The sequence below is a fragment of the Bactrocera latifrons genome, unplaced genomic scaffold, assembly GCF_001853355.1.
Source record: "Bactrocera latifrons isolate USDA-ARS-PBARC rearing strain unplaced genomic scaffold, ASM185335v1 scaffold_11, whole genome shotgun sequence".
NCBI classification, from domain to species: Eukaryota; Metazoa; Arthropoda; class Insecta; order Diptera; family Tephritidae; genus Bactrocera; species Bactrocera latifrons.
Genome location: NW_017534519.1, coordinates 2398373 through 2418776, shown reverse-complemented (window position 1 = coordinate 2418776; position 20404 = coordinate 2398373). Strand labels below are relative to the sequence as shown.

General features: G+C 38.1%; 1 protein-coding gene across 2 annotated transcripts in view; it reads right to left on the bottom strand.

Annotated features, from left to right (window-relative positions):
- The window catches only part of LOC108973121 (zinc finger protein 1), a 56304-nt gene that overhangs the window by 15761 nt on the left and 20139 nt on the right, over positions 1-20404 (bottom strand). Inside the window, exons 1-3 of one of the 2 annotated variants that reach the window (XM_018940164.1) lie at positions 9043-9075; positions 8678-8838; positions 7490-8506 (exon numbers count right to left, since the gene is read on the bottom strand). In XM_018940164.1, the coding sequence (XP_018795709.1) occupies positions 7490-8506; positions 8678-8752 (1092 nt within the window). In that variant the 5' untranslated portion in view covers positions 8753-8838; positions 9043-9075. Of the gene's footprint in view, positions 1-7489; positions 8507-8677; positions 8839-9042; positions 9076-20404 lie in introns of those variants that run through there. The other variant, XM_018940154.1, reaches the window with a different exon arrangement.

Below are 20404 nucleotides of genomic sequence, written 5' to 3'. Positions count from 1 at the left end.
GTAATAAAATGTAGACAATAGAAATATTTAAAACGGCAATTTTGTGGTTTATTTTTGCTATTGTGGCATGTTGGATATTTGAATTATTTCACATTATTTATATGTTTATAAAAAATGCAAAATGCTATTATGCCTGCTAATTCGTTGCCTAGATTTATGAGGTAAATAGTTGAAGAAAGTTTGGAGCCCTCGAGTTGCATTTAGTATAATTGGATATAGCAGAAAAATAAATAAATATAAAATAAATATAAAAATAGAAAATATAATGATAATAAATTTAAAAATAATAAATATAAAAATAATTAGTATAAAAATGGCAAACCTTTTAACTCAAAGTTCAAAATAAAAAAACTGAAAATAAAAAATTTTTGCATGAAAATATATTGTAGTAACTAAGAACGCTACGAACATTATTCACCGCCAAACCGCGTCGCTGCTGGGATTGGTAAATGAACCCGACGCCGAAGCTGTGCAGCTACAGTTGCGTTGCATAATTAATGGCGTTTGGGCACCTGTGACTTTCGCCACTTTTAAATTATTACTATTTATTTTTCATTAAGATAATTTATAACTTTTGTTAATGACATTTAAACACCTTGTCACCATTTCCTGTATGACATTGTTTTATTTGTGTCGCATTAAGCTCGCACACGCACAACTGCATGCACACTCCTCATGTAAACACACATTCACATGGTTGTATGGGCATATGAGTTTAAGCATATTTTTGCGAGCGCACAGTGACAACAATAAAGACAATTAATTTGCAACTATTATTTGCGAATTATTGTTGCGAATGTTTGTTGTTGTTGTTATATATGTACATATATATTTTTGGTCGTACGGGACACTGTTGCATGCGCGGCGCGGACGACGGCGGCGGGCGCTAACAAATGAACATATGTAAAAATGCGCGATTATTTAGTGTCTGCGCAACAACAATAGCAACAACTACAAATGCACAATTATCAAATTGCCACAAAAACAACAATAGCAACAAATTTAAATATATGTACTATATGTGCACAATTAAATTATTATGTGTGAAAACAATTAATTATAGTACAACAAAAACATACACACATATATATAAACATCATACATATACGCGTATTATGTGTAGTCGCAGCGTTAGCCGCACCAAGAGCTTGGACTGCAGGTCGTGCGTGTGCCAGCTGCAGCGCGGCGAAGTGAAAATACCAATTTGCACAGATTAATTGCGCATTATGCGATTTTCATGCAGAAATCGCTGCAAAACAGCGCAGGAAGAGTAAGAAGGCGGAGGAGGCAAGGCAATAGTATGCACGAAGTACGGCGCGCCAGTACAACACGGCGTATACGCTCAATTAAACGCGAGTAGAACATGCGGCCATAAATAAGAGGCTGCTGTGCTATGTACTCCCATCTATATGTAAATATATATGAGCTGATGTGAGCTTTAACGATTATTTGTGAAAATTTAAAGCTTAAACTGGAGCTTGTTCGGCGCTCATCTGATTTGCACGCTTTGAGGCTAAGAGCGGTTAACCTAGTTACCCCAGACACATATATAATATGTATCTATGTATGTATGTACGTGTGTACATATGTAGGCAGAAGTATGTACGCCTAATGGTCGCTTGGCTGCTCCACTTGCGATAAGTGTAAACAGCTGCCAGCAAGCGGCAGTCGCGCGCAAACAGCAAGTTTCTTTCCCCCAATGGGACGCACTTAAAAGCAAGTGTGCGTATGTTTGTTTTCCGGCTGTCTCAGTGCAGCCGTGTGGCCGTCAGTGGTCAGTGCGGTGACATTTAAGCACCTAGTCCATGACGTTCATGCGTGGCATGCAACATTTAAAAAGCATTTGCGTTAACCGCGCGCCAACCGCGAGCGCATAAACGCAAACACCCACGCTTACACACACACACACACACACACCCACGTACTGGTGCACCACCTCTGCGAGTGGCGTCAACAAAAGCTCAAGTGGCAAATAAAATCGGTCAGAATGTGGCTTTAATGCTTGACAATGGCGGCGTCTGCGACGGCGACGCAGTTAGACGCGCTGAGTTCACAAATGGCCACAGTAAAAACCACGATTAGGCTTATGTTATTGTTGTTGGTATTACTCGTTCACTTTTAATAAAAGAGCTTCTGTGGAATTTTTTCTGCTCCTGCTGCTGCCAGACGCAACACGGTTTCATCATAATCATTAACAAGTGTACATATGTATGTATATGTGTATGTATGTGTGCAGATATGGGCCAGCAAAGTTCTTGCTGTTTGATTTCTGCTCCTGCCTCAGCATCACTTTAAGCCCACTCTCCGCCTCCAAAGGTCACACACACATGTACACACTTGCAACGCGCACATAATTGCCGACCAAATGGCCAGCCATAAATTATTGGTCAACATTGTTGCTCAAGTGAAACTCCCGTACACACGCGCATTTATCAGAAAATTTAATCTAGTGTTGGGGAAAAAGTTTAAAAACTGAAACAATTAAATTTTTTTCGCCAGTTTAAATGCCGGCCGTTTAAATGAGCGCCGCTATGTGTGCGAATTGTTGTTGTAAACAACTTTTGCCCACATTTCATTTGCATGCACCTCCAGCCACTCGCACGCACTCACACACACGCATACATGGGCGCTCTTGTGGCAATATTTGCATGCAAGTTACGGCACTGTTATTTACTCATTGGCGCGCTGAGCGCTTACGAGTGTGTGAAGTGAGCAGAACGGTTACTGCCGAATGGCATCAAATTGAAAAATTGCATGCACTTTAGGTGAAAATATCTGCCGCAATGAAAACGACGGAGAGGCGTGCAATTGTTTGAATGCTTCACTGAGTGTTACCATTGCATACATACATACATACATGCATATATGCAGTGCAAAGCTGAATTTGTGTGTAATACATACACAAGGTGGCATATTCAAACAGTAATCACTTGAGTTGAGATGCCCAGTGAGCCATTACGGCTGCCCTTGGAATAGTTTGTATTTGGATGAACTTATATAAATATTTGTATTTTTTTTAATTTCACTTATTTCAATGAAAAATGAAAAATTATATTTTTGCGTTAACAAAACTATTTATCAAAAATTAATAAAAAAAAAAAAATCATCACAATTAGAATTTTCAAAAAAATATTTTTTTAATTTTATTTTGTTAATGTACATATACATATGTACATACATATGTAGTTAAGAATACACACAGAAAAATTCATATAGTTCCGGTGAATATTTTCGCGGTAACACCCAAATTTGAAAAGCCGTTTCGAAGTGCTTGGAAACACAATTTTAACGCGTTTTTCTCCAAATGGTGTTTTCAAAGTCTGCGCCAACATTACTCGAAAACGGCTAAATCGATTAGTCTCAAATTTCTAACCGGTACATATTTTTAATAAACCATTTAAGGTCGAAATTTTGGTCAGGAAACGATTTTTTTAGAAGCCGCCATTTCGTAATAAAAAAATATTTACTTCTTCGATTAGCTTTACTAGATTTAATCTCTCTTTAACGAAATCTGTTTGGTTTTTGTTAATTTTTACCGCAAAACGTCTTTTTTGAGAGGAGATCAGCTGTAGTTCCATTCCAAATATATATTTTTACTAGCACTATGTCTTAAAAAACAATTAAAACGTACCATAATATTTAAAAAAATTTTGGACCAATGAATTTAAAAGTTTTCTCAGAAAAATTCTGGAAAAATCACTTTTTCGGCCTTCTAACTGTATATAAATAACACCATAAACGAAAGACAAAATCTCGCTAATGAACCAACGGGTTCAACGTACCCCTTAATGAGCGGACATTTTCGCCAGTCGTTTGTTGTTAATCGTTCGCGGTCACCCTGTTTATTGTATTTTTTTTTTTTGCAACAAAAAAAACATGAAACAAATATTTCCTTATGCACCTTTCATTTATATTGACTACTACTGAGCTGCTCATGAGCTATTACTCACCGTGTGTATGCAGTAATTGACATACATACGTTTGAATATGTACATGGAATTCACATATGTATGTTTGTATGTATAGGTAAAGGTATTTATTGCTGACGAAAGTCTGTAAAATAAATGTGCTGACCATCAACTCCACAGAGCATCAGCTCTAGTCAGGGCTGGCAGTCAAAAGGTCGCATGTGTCTGTGCAATTGCCACTGTTACTCGTGTTGTTTTTTAACAATTCGCGTTTACGAGTGCAAGAAATTAATAGCAATTTATTTTAAATAATATACATACATACTATACATGAAGCTGAAGATGACGCGAAAAGCATGCAGGAGAGCAAGGCGTAAGTTAAAGCAAATGAAAACTTTAGTCGCGCTCATTTGCAGCGCTTTTGTAATTTCTCGTAGCAAATAAACAACAACAACGCAATTATGGCGAAAATTAAAATCGTTGCAAATTTATATGCGAAAGAGAGGTAGGTAGATATTTACAGTTAATATGAATTTACTACAGCCGTCTAAGCCTTTAACGAGGATAATATGAGTTTCAACATTTTTGCTGGAGATTTAATTTTAGTGCAAAATCGATTTCATTTCAACTGCTTTTGCCGCCAGCCACTATCTTTAAGCTAATCTGCCGTTCTGGATTCGCAATGTTTCCAAAGTGCAACATAACTGTAAAAGTAACAACGCGTAGTTGTACAGCGCATAAAGAGCATATAACGCACACTTTCGAAAGGTAGTTGTGCAAAAACTTTTTTATGAACACTTCAAACAAGTTTCATGCATAACAAATTTCGAGATGCTACACGCTACACTTCCGGCAAAAGGTTTGAAGATTTTTTTTTTTTTCATTTTAAAATGTGTACTTTTGGCATTCATTTTAAGTTTTTTTAAGAGTTTAGTTAATACTTAAGGGGTTAAGACTAAAAGCGGGGGAGTGTGTGGTGCAATGTTTGAGGGATATGCATACAGCTGTGGCTGAGGAACCAAAGTTGCTGGCAACTGTTGCGATATTAGTTTTCACAAACACACAACTGACATATTAGAATAAGGATAAAGATAAAAAAAAATCTGTATGCCAATGAAAAAATATAGTAATCATACTTTCATGTGTGTGTGTGTTTGTATGGCAGCACTGGAGGTGTTTATGAATGACCGTAATATGCAGCAAAACTCAGCTTAGCAGCGAAAGGTATTAGGTTTCGTGCAAATAAAAATGCCGAAAACAAAAACAAGGAACCTCACAGGCAATTGTGTGTGTGCGCAGCATGAGGAGGATACTTATAGCAATATGAGTATTTTTCACGCTTATGCGCACGGCATATTAGTTTGCTTTCGGGCGCACTATCCCGGCAGCAGTACAGCATTACTGCAAATGTGTATGTATATATGTCTGTCCGAATGCCGTTACAGATGACATTATTGGTCAAACGTCAAATGTGCGAGTATGCTCCAGGGAGTGGGGTGTGCCAAAAGAGATGGATCGCCAAAACATCGCAGACAAAAAACGGTTATTAAAGATACGGTCTTTGCGTTCGGGCGTGTTTGCTGCCTTTTCGCATAGAACTGCATATTAGTTTGTTTAGCAAATGCTCACCTCAAGCTTTGCCGCGCACACGGCGCGACGTAATGAGAAAAAATGACCGATTTCGCGAGGGTGGTGGTGCGAGCCACAGGCGTTACTGGCGCTTTTGTGAGGGTGTGCTTTGTGGGTTGTGCGTCACACATGCCACACACAGCACACATGTGCATTTTCCCACTTTATGTGCTTTTTTTTTTTTACTGCTTACAGCACTTTTAGACAGGTTTTATTAAACGAAAAAATGTTGGAAGCCAAAACATCAAATCATAATTTATGATCATAGCGGGCGATAATAATGTCTGTGAGTGGCGGTAAAACGCAATAACTCGAGGCCAAGTAGGCTTAGTTCGTAGAAAAGTTCCGAGTTTATGATAAGAGCGCAGCGTCAACATCGCAAGGAGAACGCCTGTGCCACCTTACTTATCAGCAACACAGGGGCGATTGTTAGGTGCGTGCATGTGCATGTGCATGTCTCTACGGAGTATATACTCGTATCTGTGCTTCGGATATTTGTTTTCCACTTTGCTGCTCACTTTTATAGCCAGCCGCAGTGGGCGTATCTTTCATGTATGTTTTTTCATTAATTCGCTTATCATTATGTTGAAATACAGCCATTTCATGCCTTATCGTCAGCCATACATAAAACGAGCTTGGGTGCATGTGTGTGTGATGTCTTTCACTAAACAAGCGACTTATATTTCATATTTTCCCCTGCCGCTGCCGCTGCCGTGCGCTTATCGCCAACTATTGCTACGCATTGTATCGCACAATAAACAATCGAGAGTTATGACTGTGTCTGAGTGTTAGATAAGAAGTAAAAAACAACTACAATATCTACAATAACAATAGGCAACTAAGCGCACAACTAGTGCGGCAGCCAGCAGGCATCCGACGGTAAGACAATTGCTGATAGGCTCGAAGTAGCGAGCGGAACAAGTGGAGATTACTCGCGGTATGATACTCGTTGGCAGTTTCCAACCACAACTACAGCAAAAACATGAGGCGCACAGCTCCAATCACCGCTTTAGACTTTGTACGGTGCTGGCGAAATGGTGACCTGACTGTAGGTACCAACTAACAAGCATCGTTGAGTATATACATATTTATTCCACATGCATCGGTCTGTGTAGACAGCGCAGTCGGTTTGTATTTTAGTACTTTACTGTTTTCTTTTTCTTGTTTTTGTAATATATTATTTTTTTATTGCGTATTTGTTTACGCCTATCTTTTAGACTTCGTAGTATCTAGTACAGTGTATATAGTAGTAGTGAAGTGTTTGCATGTATATGTATGATTATTTACTCGAACAGTGTTGTAATGTCTCTACAAGGTTTCTTTCGTTACTGTCTTCGTTTTTGGTGAACTCATTATCTTTTAAGGTTTAAAAAAGAAAAAATTTTATCCAAAAAAAATTAAAGAAAAAACATACATATGTATGTATGCATGTATATACACACTTATGTAAAATTTATCTAGACATATGTATACATAGGTATGTGTATACATACATATATAGAATATCATTCCCAGAGTCTGTTCCTTCTAAAATGATTTACTTCACTCTTCCTTGCTTCATCTACACCAACCGTGCCGCATGGCATTTCACTGCGCCATCAAGCACAACTTCAATCAAAATCAGTCTTTCACATTTGACTTTCTGATGCCGTCTTCAAGTGGCAATTTATGCCTACGTTGTTAAGGTTTACTTGGAAGTATCTTGCACATATACTACATATTTTTTCTTTTTCCCGCTACTCATTAGTTAGGTACCAATGATTGCATGTGAGACAAAGGCGCTTCTTTGTTTCACTTGCTACGTACACATATGTACATACATACATCATAMTTGCTTTGTGAAATACTGCTTCGATGCCAAAACAAAGTTAAAATGGCGGCTTTGAAAGTTCAAGTCTTACTGGCTTACCTACATACATACATACCTATAAAAAGAATTAGTTTGTACTCACTTGGTTTGACGTTTGCGTCTGCGCACTGGGCGAATGCAGCACCTCGTGCTTCTCTAGCTGTTCGCGCGTCTGGAATGTCGCCGGGCATTGTACGCAGTGGTAGGCGCCCATTTCGCTGCCGCCAATCGAACCGGGGCTTGAGGTTGAGCGCGCCGCGTCCATGTCGTAGACGCTACCGCCACCGCCGCCGTTGTGGCTGGCCGCCAGCGCATGCGCCGCCGCATGATGACCGTTGTTGGCCAAGGCCAGCAACTGGCTGGTGGGTGAGGTGCGTGCAGACGGGTTGGATGCCACAACGACGCCACCGCCACCGCCACCAGTTCCTATACTGCCGTTATGCATGCCGTTGTTCGCACCATTTTGCTGTTGCGCTTGCATCGCGGCCATGGCGGCCATCAGTTGCGCCGCAGCCGGCAGATGAGGATGCATGCCATGTGGATGTGTTAGATGTGGCGGTAAAGGCGGTAGTTGGTGTTGTGCAGCGGCTGCTGCTGCTGCTGCGGCGGCCGCAGCTGCGGCGAATGGCGACGTGGCAGCGCTGAGATCGTTCGGTGGTGTGGGCGAGACGGTGGGTGTGACATTTGGTATCATATTCGTTTGCTGTTGTTGTTGTTTGCTTGGCTTAGTTTTGGGTGAGTTGGCGCTGTTGTGCGCGGTGTTGGTAGCGCCCGGTGTTGCCGGTGAACGACGCTCGTATTCAATATTTTTAATACTATTGTTATTATTTTTAATATTGCTATCGTTGTTGTTATTACTATATTGGTTTGGTGAATTTGTAAACTTTATATTGCTACTGTTGCTATTGCTGTTACTGCTGTTGTCGTCGTTATCCTCGTTATCATCATCAATATCGACGATGCTATCTTGTGCGTAGGATTGTTGGAGTTGGTGAAGGTGCTGTTGATGGTTGTGTAGCTGATGGTGGTGGTTGCGGTGGTGGTAGGCAAGACTGGATGGAACATGTTCAGAATTAAGTGTTTCATGTGGATGTTCGCAGGCGATGTGTTCGCTCAGAGACTGCAAGTAAAGGAAGAGATTGAAGGTGTTAATTAGTTGGTAAATAATATACATAAGAGCACCATAATAGCCCTAAGGTCGCGGTACATTCCTCGTTCTTCAAAAACGTATAAATGTTGGAACAACTTGCATATATTCTTTGCTGAAGTTCTTTTCGTGTAAATAACTTACCTGAAACCCTAGTCGTTTGGGGCATTGTGGGCATTTCACCATAAAATCTGTGTGTGGTGAAATCGGCCCCGGCATGGAGGTGTTCTCCTCCTCAGCGTTACTGCTGCTCTTCGAACTGTTTTGGTGGTGTGGATGGTGTAAACTGGATGCCAATGAGGGAACTGCAATGAATAAAGAAATATAAAGAAATGTTAGAACTATAACTAATTAAATTAAAAATCGCTATGGTTAAAGGTATTAGTAATTAAAAAGTATGTTCAGTATTTTAATTTTTTTATTTAATAAGAATTTATATTTTTTTATGTATTTTGTAGTAAATAATCAGCATTGACTCATTCTTTAGAAATTTGCCTCCACATACATACCATATATTAATAAAAAGAATTCCACCCAAAGTCTTATTGTAGATATTCAAGCTAAGCTCACAACACCAAAAATTCAACCGAACGCCATTTTAATTCCCATGTATCGTGTTTTTGTTTCGTTTACCTTCTTCGTTCGGTTGTTTGGTGAGCTCGTACCTCATTTTGAGCCACCACGAATTCAGCGACCGTTAGCGAACCAAGAGAAGTGAGTAACATACAAAAAGTGGTAAACAAAAAACACACGAATGAACTGCGAAGGTCTGTGCGACTTGGAAACGACTACAAACGAAAAAATAATTAATAAAAGCAAATTAAGTGTAAAAGATATTTTTCAAGCGATAAGTCATTAAACGAATTTGTAGCCGACACCAGTCGAATGTACCGGTGTATGTGTGTGTGTTGTGGCGGGTTTGTACCAGCAGATAAGCGGCCAATGAGATTGAGTCGGAGAGCGAACGTTGAAGCGAAAATGCCACACAAACGCTTGGTAACGAGTTAAAAAGTTGATGGATTTTGGAATAAAAAAAAATATGTGAGTGTGTGCGTGGAGACGTTTAACTGGAATTTCAGCGGTTTTACCTAAGTGGGGGCAGATTATGGGAAAAAATAAGTTTAAAAATAAGCAAGCTCGCCTTTAAAGATTTTTGCAAACCACAGAATTCGACCTTTGTTTTTATCGCTTTCATTTGATTTTTCGCAATTTTTCCATGAAAATAAACCAAAAGCTAACAATATATACTCTCACATGTGTGTTACATGCATAAATGCGGGCATTCTTAGTGCAATAATCAGCGGAGGCAATGCACTTTGCACTTCGCTTCAAACGAAAACTTATCAGTTTTATGCGCACAAGAGTCAGGGATGGCGCGAGATCAACTCTTTCTGTATTTCATGCTTGAGTGCCAAGTGAATCTTCGTGTACATACGTACATATGTATAAATTAGTTGTGTGCCTATAGCCCAACTGTTGCACGAAGCTATAATTATATAGCCCAGCAAGCCATTATGTGAGCGACCATACATAAACACGGAGAAATACACACATACATATCTACATGTATTAACACTTGTGCATTAATGTGTTTCTGAAAGGCACATACATATGTATGTATGTATGTGTGGTATATGAAAGGTTCACATAACACTTGTTTTTTACGCTGGTAAATAAGCATGTTGATGATCTCATCGTCAGGTCTCCGCTCCAGGTCTCAAGCTACACACCAAGTCAGCCATGCACACAAATAACAACAAGCATGTGAATAACAACCACCAACAATCAGGCAAGACAGTGCGATACACAGACAAAGTACTTAAAAGCAAGAAATTTCTGGTTGCTGCCAAAGCAAACGTGAGCTGAGAACTCGTATTCGTACAGGGCGAAATTAATAGAGGAAAAAATTTAAAGATAAAAAAGTAATAATAGCAATAGCATGGCTTTTGAAGGCAATGCTAAAAGCAGAGGCAAGAGCAGAGAGTTCAGGTCTTAAGTTCCAGAACCTCGATACTTTTTCTACCTAATGAAGCTGCGTTTTTCGTACAAGAACGACAAACTTGTGAGTTCTAAAACAAAATACCAATTTTTTCGAAAATAGTAATCAATTTAGAAATAAAATATATTCAATTTTATCGACTGATATCAAAAAATATGAAATTTAATAAAAATATCATTTTACTCATTCTCTACGCTTTCTCGTCAAATAATCCAAATTCTGTAAATTTTTTATTTTCTTTTCCCCAACACTGCTGAGCGGCGAGCAGAAGCCAACAAATCACAGTGAGTCAGTGTACCTTTTGTTGTTTGCTTGAGCGTAGGTAAGCGAATTGTTCAAGAGCAGAGCAGCGCGGCTTTGGGGTTGGGGCGAGTGAGAGAGAGATGCAGAGCTACGATGGATGTGTGCGTGACCAATTGCACTGGYATGAGTATGAGTGAGTGAGCACAAAGAAACCAACAGCGAAACGCCACACAATGACGGTTAACTAGTTAAAAGTGACACCAGCAATCAGACGACAACAACAAAAACAACGATAACATAAAACGGAGAGCAAGATATCCGTAAAAAGTAGTAAAAGTCAAAATGGTGCACAAAATGGAGTTTCGAGCGCTAGAAATGGAGCTTGAATCCCACGAATAAAGCGGGAGCATTTAAGCGGAGCAACTTGTGGCATATGTGTTTGTGTGTGTGCTGCTGAGTAGGTACATATGCTGCATTAATTTCAATTAAAGCGAGTACTTCACGTAACGAGCTGTAGTGTCGTCGCCTTGTATGTAGGTAACGCGGAGCGGAATTTTGTTGCAACTTGCAAGTGCGCTTGACGCAACGCAGCTGCGAGCGTAATATTTGTACAGCTTGTGTTATTTTTTACGAGGTCTTATCACTTCGATCTCATTAAGATGCTGCTTTGTGGCTATTAAAAGAAATTAATTTCGTTAAAGTTTTATTAAAAGTGCGATGGAAGGCAATTGTGTCCTCACCGCCACGTATGTGTGTGTGTGTTTTTTTGACTGCAGAGACACTAACAAATGCATTTCTTAAACCGATTGCCACTCTTCCAAATGACACAAACAATTCGCGTGCTATCTTGTAGCTTTCGGTGCCGTATACAAACACACAGCCCCTCCCATTGTGCCACATCTCTGTTGCAAGCCTTCGTAAAATGTTCCATTCCCACTCGTGTATGTTTTTGTTAGTTGTTGCCATTGTCATTTGATAGTTTACCTTAATTTACCTCAATTAACCGTTGGCAGGCTGGCAGACAGGCAGCAACAACAACCGCAGTCACAATTTATTGATCAACGTGCGTAGTGGAGGCTGATGACTGCTGGCCACAACAACAACACACACGCACATAGCTCATAGTAGAGGCATTTATTTATTAGTGTTGTTGTTGTTGAATAGTTACAGACACATGTGTGTTTCACGACAGCAGCAATAATCATCGAAAAATAAGAAATCAAAATGTTCAGCAATCAACAATATTGAAGCAAAAAACATGTTGATACCTTTTGGGAGCAAGCATCGAGAGCTTGTGTTGTTAATTGCGTGTCAGTGTTATTGCTATTGTTGTCATGCCGTACATTTGTGTGTGTGTTTGTTGTCGGCGCTTTCTTCTTCAACCTCCATGCAACAGTGATAACCGCAATGTTGTTGCTGTAACGCTATCCCAAGCTTGGGCAGTTTACTATAAAACGCTTTTTTGTTGTGTTCGTTTTCATTTTTATACTCGGTGTTGTTGTTGTTGCCAATGCTGCTGGGTCGTTGATTGCATTTGAAGTGCAACGTTTACAATTACAATCGTTATTATGGCTGTGGCAATTGTGCGCACATTGTTGTTGTCATTGTTATTGTATTTATGATTGGAGCAGCCGTTTAAGCTTTGAACGTTGAGTGAATGAATGCAACTGTTTGTTGTGGCAACATGCTGGAATGCGTTTGTATGTGTGAGTGTGTGAGCGCTTGGCGTCATCAAGAGTTCGTTGTACCACAGGGAAGGAATTATTTTCACTTTCTTTCGAAATAATGGAATTTGTGCAATTACATATTTATTTATGTACATACATACATATATGTGCTTGTAGTTTACAGAAATATACATCGAAATAGTTTTGTACAATGAAAATATAAAGAATTCAATTCAAAATAATTAATAAACCAGACAACTTTGTCCACACTGAAGCTATAATACCCTTTACAGTTGCATAAAAGGGTATAAAAAGCTCTTGATCTTGGTTTTGACCGGTCAGTTTATATGACAGCTTTATGATATTGTAGCGTTACCTTTGAGAATAATCTGTGCCAAATATATGATAATAAAGATATCTTGTCAAATAAAAAAGTTTGCATACAAGAACTTGATTTTGACCGTCCAGTTTGTATGACAGTTATAAGCTATAGTCGTCCGATATCGGCGGTCCCTACAGGTGACACATGACACTAAACATTTGATTTCGAAATTAAATTTTTGGAGTTCGTGCATATTATTATCTAGAGCACTTCGAATTCCTACACTGCATGTATGTTTCTACAAATACGTCACACTTCTTAAACATTATTTGTTTTTCAATTTAGGCTATTTGTCATGAGACGACCTTGAAAGCTCAAAGCTTCCACGTGGTACAATTTTTGTTAGCTAATTGCCGGAATTTGTGAAATTGAAACCAAATTTTTAGCCAACTTTGTGTCAAAATCAAAGGCGTTGGCAAACACAGAAATGCCATCCATTTGACAGGCTGCTGTCATTAAAAAATGCTCACACAATTTAGGTGCTGACACTTAAAAATTACCGTCTCTTCAACAGGTATGTGCCAAGTAATGGCGAGCTTTGCAGGAAATCGCTAAATTTAAACATTTCGCCAGCGCCAGCGCCAGCGAAAATGATGTCTCCAAAATTTAGTTAAAAATTGACGAAAGCGCCGCAAGTCGAGCAGCTTGGCGCGTCAACGCACCTGTTGCTCACCTTCGAGCGCTTTTAAAATACATTATTTTCATAATTTTCTTTGTAGTTTTTTTTTAATAACCTCGTCGTCGTGTGCAGTTTTTACTGCATAGAGGATCATAACATTTTTAAATGCCAATAAAATGCCGCTGCAATTTGTCAAATTCTAAGTGTGAAGTAAATAAATTAATATTATTATGAGATGACCGAACTTTGGCGTGGCCGCTAATTTACTAGCGTCAAGTGGGAAAAGTAGTAAAACTGGCGAATGTGCCTGTAAATCACGACATCGCGCCGACTGAGCCAAAATGCACAGCCAGACTTGTGGAGGCGGTGTCTAATACCGTTATCAAAGCAATTACGCCGAAATGGTCCGTTGCAAACACTCGTAAAAACGGGAAAATCAAACACAAGAAAATCGGTATTAATTCAAAAGCTAAATGTCACACACGCGCCCTCGCCTGAACACCGTCTCAGGTGAGTGCTTGCGCCCACACGAGTGGCGACGTGATAAGCTCATCAGCACAAAGTTGGGCAAGAATGCGAGGTGTGCAGATGCTTAAGCCCCTTTGGCTGTTGCAGGCACTTGTCAGCGGCTAATCTCATTGTTTTGTTTCGTTTCATGCGGCGTTTTTATGCTTTTATAATTTGAAGCAGTTCCAATTCCACGTTCCGGCCACATTCCGCTCGTTTGCCATATATTTTATTAGTGCGGGTTAACATAAAAAGCGCTCGTAAAGGTGCCAGTTTATTGTCCACACGGAGAAAAACGACTTCAGCAATGAGCTGTGAAGGCAATGGGCGAGGAAGGCAACACCAACAATGACATGCACGTACATACAGTGGGCGTAGCGGACAAGTGTCTCCAAGCCAGCTGCGCGCGCGAAGCGTGTGGAGGAGAACATGCGTTGCTCGCCTGGGAGGTTTAGCGCACGTCCGCCGCCAAATCTCTTGCGGCCATGTTCGACAAGCGACGGTATTTAGAAAAATTATGAGCGAAATAAAATTATTAAACAATGGACAGGCATAAAAGTATAAAATATATGTTTAAACAATTAAAAAGCTAGCGAACTTTTAAATAAACAAGTTGTTTATGCCCTGATTTTATATTCGCTCGCTGGTTTATTGCTGTTGTTGTACAAGTAGCACACAAAAACATTAAAAGCTTAAATATGTTTTGGCTTTGCTTGTTTTGTTTTTGCATTTGCGGTTTTTCACCGAATGAAAATGACAAAAACGATAATTGAGTTTGACGTGAATATAATTAGTGTGCAGAAAGTGTAGTTTGTAAACAAAAAACTAGCACAACCAAGTCCCAATCTAATAAATAATAAATAACTGTGTTAGCCGGCTTTAATGGCTGAGAAAGTTTCCAAAAAGAATTGGAATGAATTCAATGGGCAGTTTAATGAATGGGAATATTAATGAAATTATTTTAAGATCACACCTTTGTGTGATCGCCTGAAAAATGGGTTTACGGGTTTCAAAAAATCGATTTCTGATCGGATCTTTCTGAAATATTACACGCCTTTTTTTGAATACAACTATTTGAAAAAAAAATGTTGTGAAATTTTCACTAATATTTTAATTTTTTTGTAAAAAATATCTGCTAAAAATCCTATTTTCAGTTTTTTTCTTTGTCCAAGTTCTAAGTTATGGTTTCAACCACAACACGTATTTTTCACTTTAAATGGTCCTGTAAGGAGTTATACTGCCAACGCGGGCCGCATCTTTTTTTCGAGGGGACACCGGAAATGGCGTCGCAATGGCCGACTTCAAAATATTTTTTCAAAAATTTGAATTTTTTTGTTAATAGTGTATGTTAAAAACTATAAAGAATTCTAATAAAATATTTAATTTTTTATATGAGAATATAGGAATTGTTGAAGAAAGGCTATTTTTTACCCGAGGAAACCTAAGTAACATCTAAGATAACTCATTGAGCTGAGGGGCTTTAGAAAACTGTAACTCAAAAAAATGTTTAAATTCTCATTAAAAATTCGTAAAGCTGCTTTGGTTTTACAGAAGATTTTTCCATATAAACTCCAACTCTTCCCAAATGTTAGAAGGAAATACTCAATAGTGAAAGCTGCTCTTTCGTCTCCAGAAGCTTTCACTATTGATGACTTTTTAATTGTTAACATTATCGATATGAAACCGCTATTATCACGAGAGTCCAAAATTTTTAAATGCAAATTTCTATGGCACACTTCGTAGTGTATTCTTCATACTTCGATATTCTCCGGTCACAAGAGCATACACAACTGTATGTGCATTTTTCATTTGATCATAAATTTCAATTATGTATGTCCAAATATTCCAAGACTTATCAATCATACTCAATTTATATGTATCACAAAAATAAGTATGTGTGAATGCAAGGAAGATGAAGAAACGTCACGCGAAAGAACGAATAGAGAGCTGAGAGTTTGAAAATATCAAATGTAATTCGTTATCAAAACTCTTTTTTATAAATGGCAACAAATTGTCATCACACTTTAATTTTTATACTCTCGCAACAAAGTTGCTAAAGAGAGTATTATAGTTTTGTTCACATAACGGTTGTTTGTAAGTTCTAAAACTAAAAGAGTCAGATATAGGGTTATATATACCAAAGTGATCAGGGTGACGAGTAGAGTTGAAATCCGGATGTCTGTCTGTCCGTCCGTCCGTCTGTCCGTCCGTCCGTGCAAGCTGTAACTTGAGTAAACATTGAGATATCATGATGAAACTAGGTACACGTATTTCTTGGCGCCATAAGAAGGTTAAGTTCGAAGATGGGCAAAATCGGCCACTGCCACGCCCACAAAATGGCGGAAACCGAAAACCTATAAAATGTCATAACTAAGCCGTAAATAAAGATATTAAAATGAAATTTGGCAGAAAGGATCGCACTAGGGAGGGGCATATTTGGACGTAATTTGTTTGGAAAAATGGGCGTGGCCCCGCCCCCTACTAACTTTTTTGTACATATCTCGAAAACTACTACAGCTATGTCAACCAAACTGTATAGAGTCGTTTCTTTTAGGCATTTCCATATACAGTTCAAAAATGGAAGAAGTCGGACAATAACCACGCCCACCTCCCATACAAAGGTTATGTTGAAAATCACTAAAAGTGCGTTAACCGACTAACATAAAACGTCAGAAACACTAAATTTTACGGAAGAAGTGTCAGAAGGAAGCTGCATCCAGGCTTTTTTTAAAAATTGAAAATGGGCGTGGCGTCGCCACTTATGGACCAAAAACCATATCTCAGGAAGTACTCAACCGATTTCAATGAAATTCGGTATATAATATTTTCTTAACACCCTCATGCCATGTACCAAATATGGGTGAAATCGGTTCACAACCATGCCCGAAATCTCGATTATCACTTTATCATGCGAGAGTATAAAATGTTCGGTGACACCCGAACTTAGCCCTTCCTTACTTGTTTTTAATATTTTTATTATTTTTTTAATATTTAATAACTTTTTTTTTTGAAATATTATTTTTTTCTCTTCCCTTAACACTTCAAGTTACACTTCAATTAGCTCATTTGACTGTATGTTTGTATATAACTACATATGTATGTGTGTATATTTGTAGATGTGTTGCAACAACAAATTACACAAACAAAATGTTCGTTTAATAGTTATATAACTTTTTCATTTAGGCAACAACACTTTTTATTTCCAATTGATTGAGCTAAATGAACGGCTGACATACTTACACTTCGCCGCGACAAATTAAAGAAAAAATCAACAGTTAACTAAAAAAGCAACAAAGTACACCGGAATGTACGCTCGTATGTGAATTGATGAAAAAAATTATTAAAAAGCAGAAGTCACCACACTTGTTGCTTTCTCAGAAGCGGGACGTGGTGGGCGAAGGCAGGGCTGTAAACAAACAAAATAGGTAAATCATCAAATGAACTATTCATTAAAGCGTTTTGTTAAATGATGACACGAGAAAAACGTGTGCGTGTGTCGGAAATTATTATAACGGCACTTTATAGGCATATCAATACAAAGGCACTTTCAGTTCGCCTTTGAAGAATGCCAGCCAGAGTGCTAGTTGGGGATCTACAAACACACTTACATGCATTGCATACATATATGTGTATATTTATATATATGCTAAGTGTTTTTATATATGTATGTAGTATGTAGATATGTATGAATTTATTTACGCGTGTGTTTTCATTTGATTGAAGAAAATGGTTTATAGCGTACGAGAAAATGTCATAAAGCGCAATGTGCCGGCAGCAATTAACCTGATTATGCAATTAAAAGCACCGCACACATTGCTTCGATGTGGTCTACTGACCGCAAACGTCAGGCGACACGTGTTGCACAACAGCAATAATCACGGCACATAGGTGAGTTCGGCGAGATGACTAGCGAAGTCCACAAGTCCATATTCACTGTGGAAAAAGTGCAATTTTTAATGAAATTAGTGCGTTCGGTGTCACCCTGTATTAACTGTCACAACATTTTGCCACTTCCGTAAGTGACTGCACGACGTGCAAAATGTTATTATCACATGATCATCATGTGACAACATTAACGTCTAACGTGGTGTATTGTTAGTGTACGTGTGTGTTAAGTGTGGTATTCTCCATTCAGCGGTAAGCGCATAAATTGATTTCCATGAATCGCTGTTTTCGCGAGTCACGTCTCACATGTGCTTTCTCAATAACGCACAAATTGCCTTTAGTGGATGCCAAAATTTATGGGAACTGAGCACTTGAGCAGAATGTTAAAAAAAAGAAAATCATAAGATTTAAAGGTGACTAAGAGAAGATGCGCTCTCTGCCTTTTTTAATTTTCATTCCATTTTTTTGTAATTATAATTAATAATTTTAAGTAATGATTATAATATAAAATAAATTCATATAATGATTTTAATTTTTTCAGGGAGCTTAGCACTTTATTATATGTTAATAATTTATTCGGATGCGGGAAGAAATATAAATTCAGAGCTGAATAAAGCTCGGAGTTGCGTTTTCACCTTTTCTTTATTATAATTCCATTTTAGAAATTAAAAAAATGAAATAAATTTGAAAAAAAAAATCAAACTAAAATTCAGTGTGTAAATTAAAAAAATTAAATTAGAAAAGAAAAGAAAATTAAATAAAAAATAAATAAAAACAAAAAAATTCAAACTTAAATTGAGTGCGTCACTCTGTGTCCATTCCCTTCTTTTCTCATCACACTTTATAATTTTTCTAATTGGATTACTTAATAACAATATAAAAAAAACTTCATATAATGATAACATGTTTCTTCTTATTTATTTATTGATTTTTCATTGATCGAGATCAAATTATCGGAAGTTGCAAAACTAACCTCAACATTACCCATAATTACAAAAGCAAATAAGAAAATTTAATTTATTTCCATTCTCACAAATATTTTATTTTGTAAATATTTATATAACGGTACCGCGGTAACTAATTACAAATACTCAATAATTACAAAGTAATGTTCGAATGATATTTATTCACCTGCTAAGTACTTTAGTCAAAAATCGAATATTGTGTGCATTAAATGCAATTACAACAACAAAAACAATAACAACAAAGCAATACCAAATAACAAGCACAATTACTACCGAAACACATTAAATGGCAGCACAAAAGCGCATTTGCATCAATATTCAAGTGCATGTGAAATTAAGCCATAAATTAAAGGACTTAATTACCGACATTACTATTGAAAATTAAAGCATTTGCATAAATAATCAAATAATAATGATTATGCTTTTTTCGTTGCATTCGCGTGATCACTCGCATGTGCTGCAGAAATGAAAAGTGGCGCACGCCGCCAAAGCAACAGCAAAGCCAACACATCGTACAACAACAACAACAAGCAGGCGAAATTCATGCGAAACTATTAGTAGTTTTGCGCAAAGAGTACATTTGCAAAAATTACATAAAATAAAAGCAAATAAACAAAGTGCGCGCCACACAAGAGCGCCGACATATATGTATATATACATGTGTGTGTGTGTGCGGTGAACGGCAATGCATTTTCGGAATATTCATTTGAAAGGCGTAATTTGTTAAAAACTAATGGAACAGCAGCAACGCTTGAATTATTACAACTGATTGCCAGGCGCTTTAAACACACACACATTCATACATATGTATATACAAGAAGTATTTGAATATTCATTGATGGGTGTGTGTGTGAGCGGTGCAGTGGTTTGATTTATTGGCGCATAATTCATTGAGCTCCACCTTTATGTTTATTTGTTTATTATTTATACGCTCGAGGCCATAAACAAAGCGGAAATTGCAATACCTGTGAGAAAAATGCGAATTGCTAGGTAGGCCTACGCTTTTATTACTACAAAAACACCAACAACAAACAACAAACATGTGTAAATACATAAATAAGCGCTCAGCTCAATATGGACAGGAACTTTCAGTGGGATAAATGACGACGTGCGCACATCTGGGCGGCGGGTGTGAGAACGCCACCAGCGGCAGGGGGGTGGTCAATCAAAATAAACAAATAAACAACGCGCCTGTACAAGTTTGTAAGTGTATGTGGCACGTCGCTTGGGTTGTGCGCAGTGTTAGAACACGATATTGCACGTTAGCGCGGTTCTAGTGGGAAGGTGCCACAAGACATCAAACCATTTGGAGCTTCCTTAGTTGTTGTTGTTGGTCGGTGTTTTTTCGCTGTTTTTTGTGTCGTTTTTTAGTTCACGCGTTGGGGCATTAGCGATGTCGGAAATTGTCGCACATAATTCAGCAATAAAGTGCGAATTGATATTTTGAAAAGCATTAGTACTTAAATACAAAAACAAAATGTGTGATGCAGAGATGAAAGCGACACTGTCGGCGACGAAATAAGGTGAGCACAGTGGGTCGGTAGGCGCAAAATGTCAAGAAATTTGATGCAGCGAAATGTTCTGTTGGCATATTTTCTAAGACA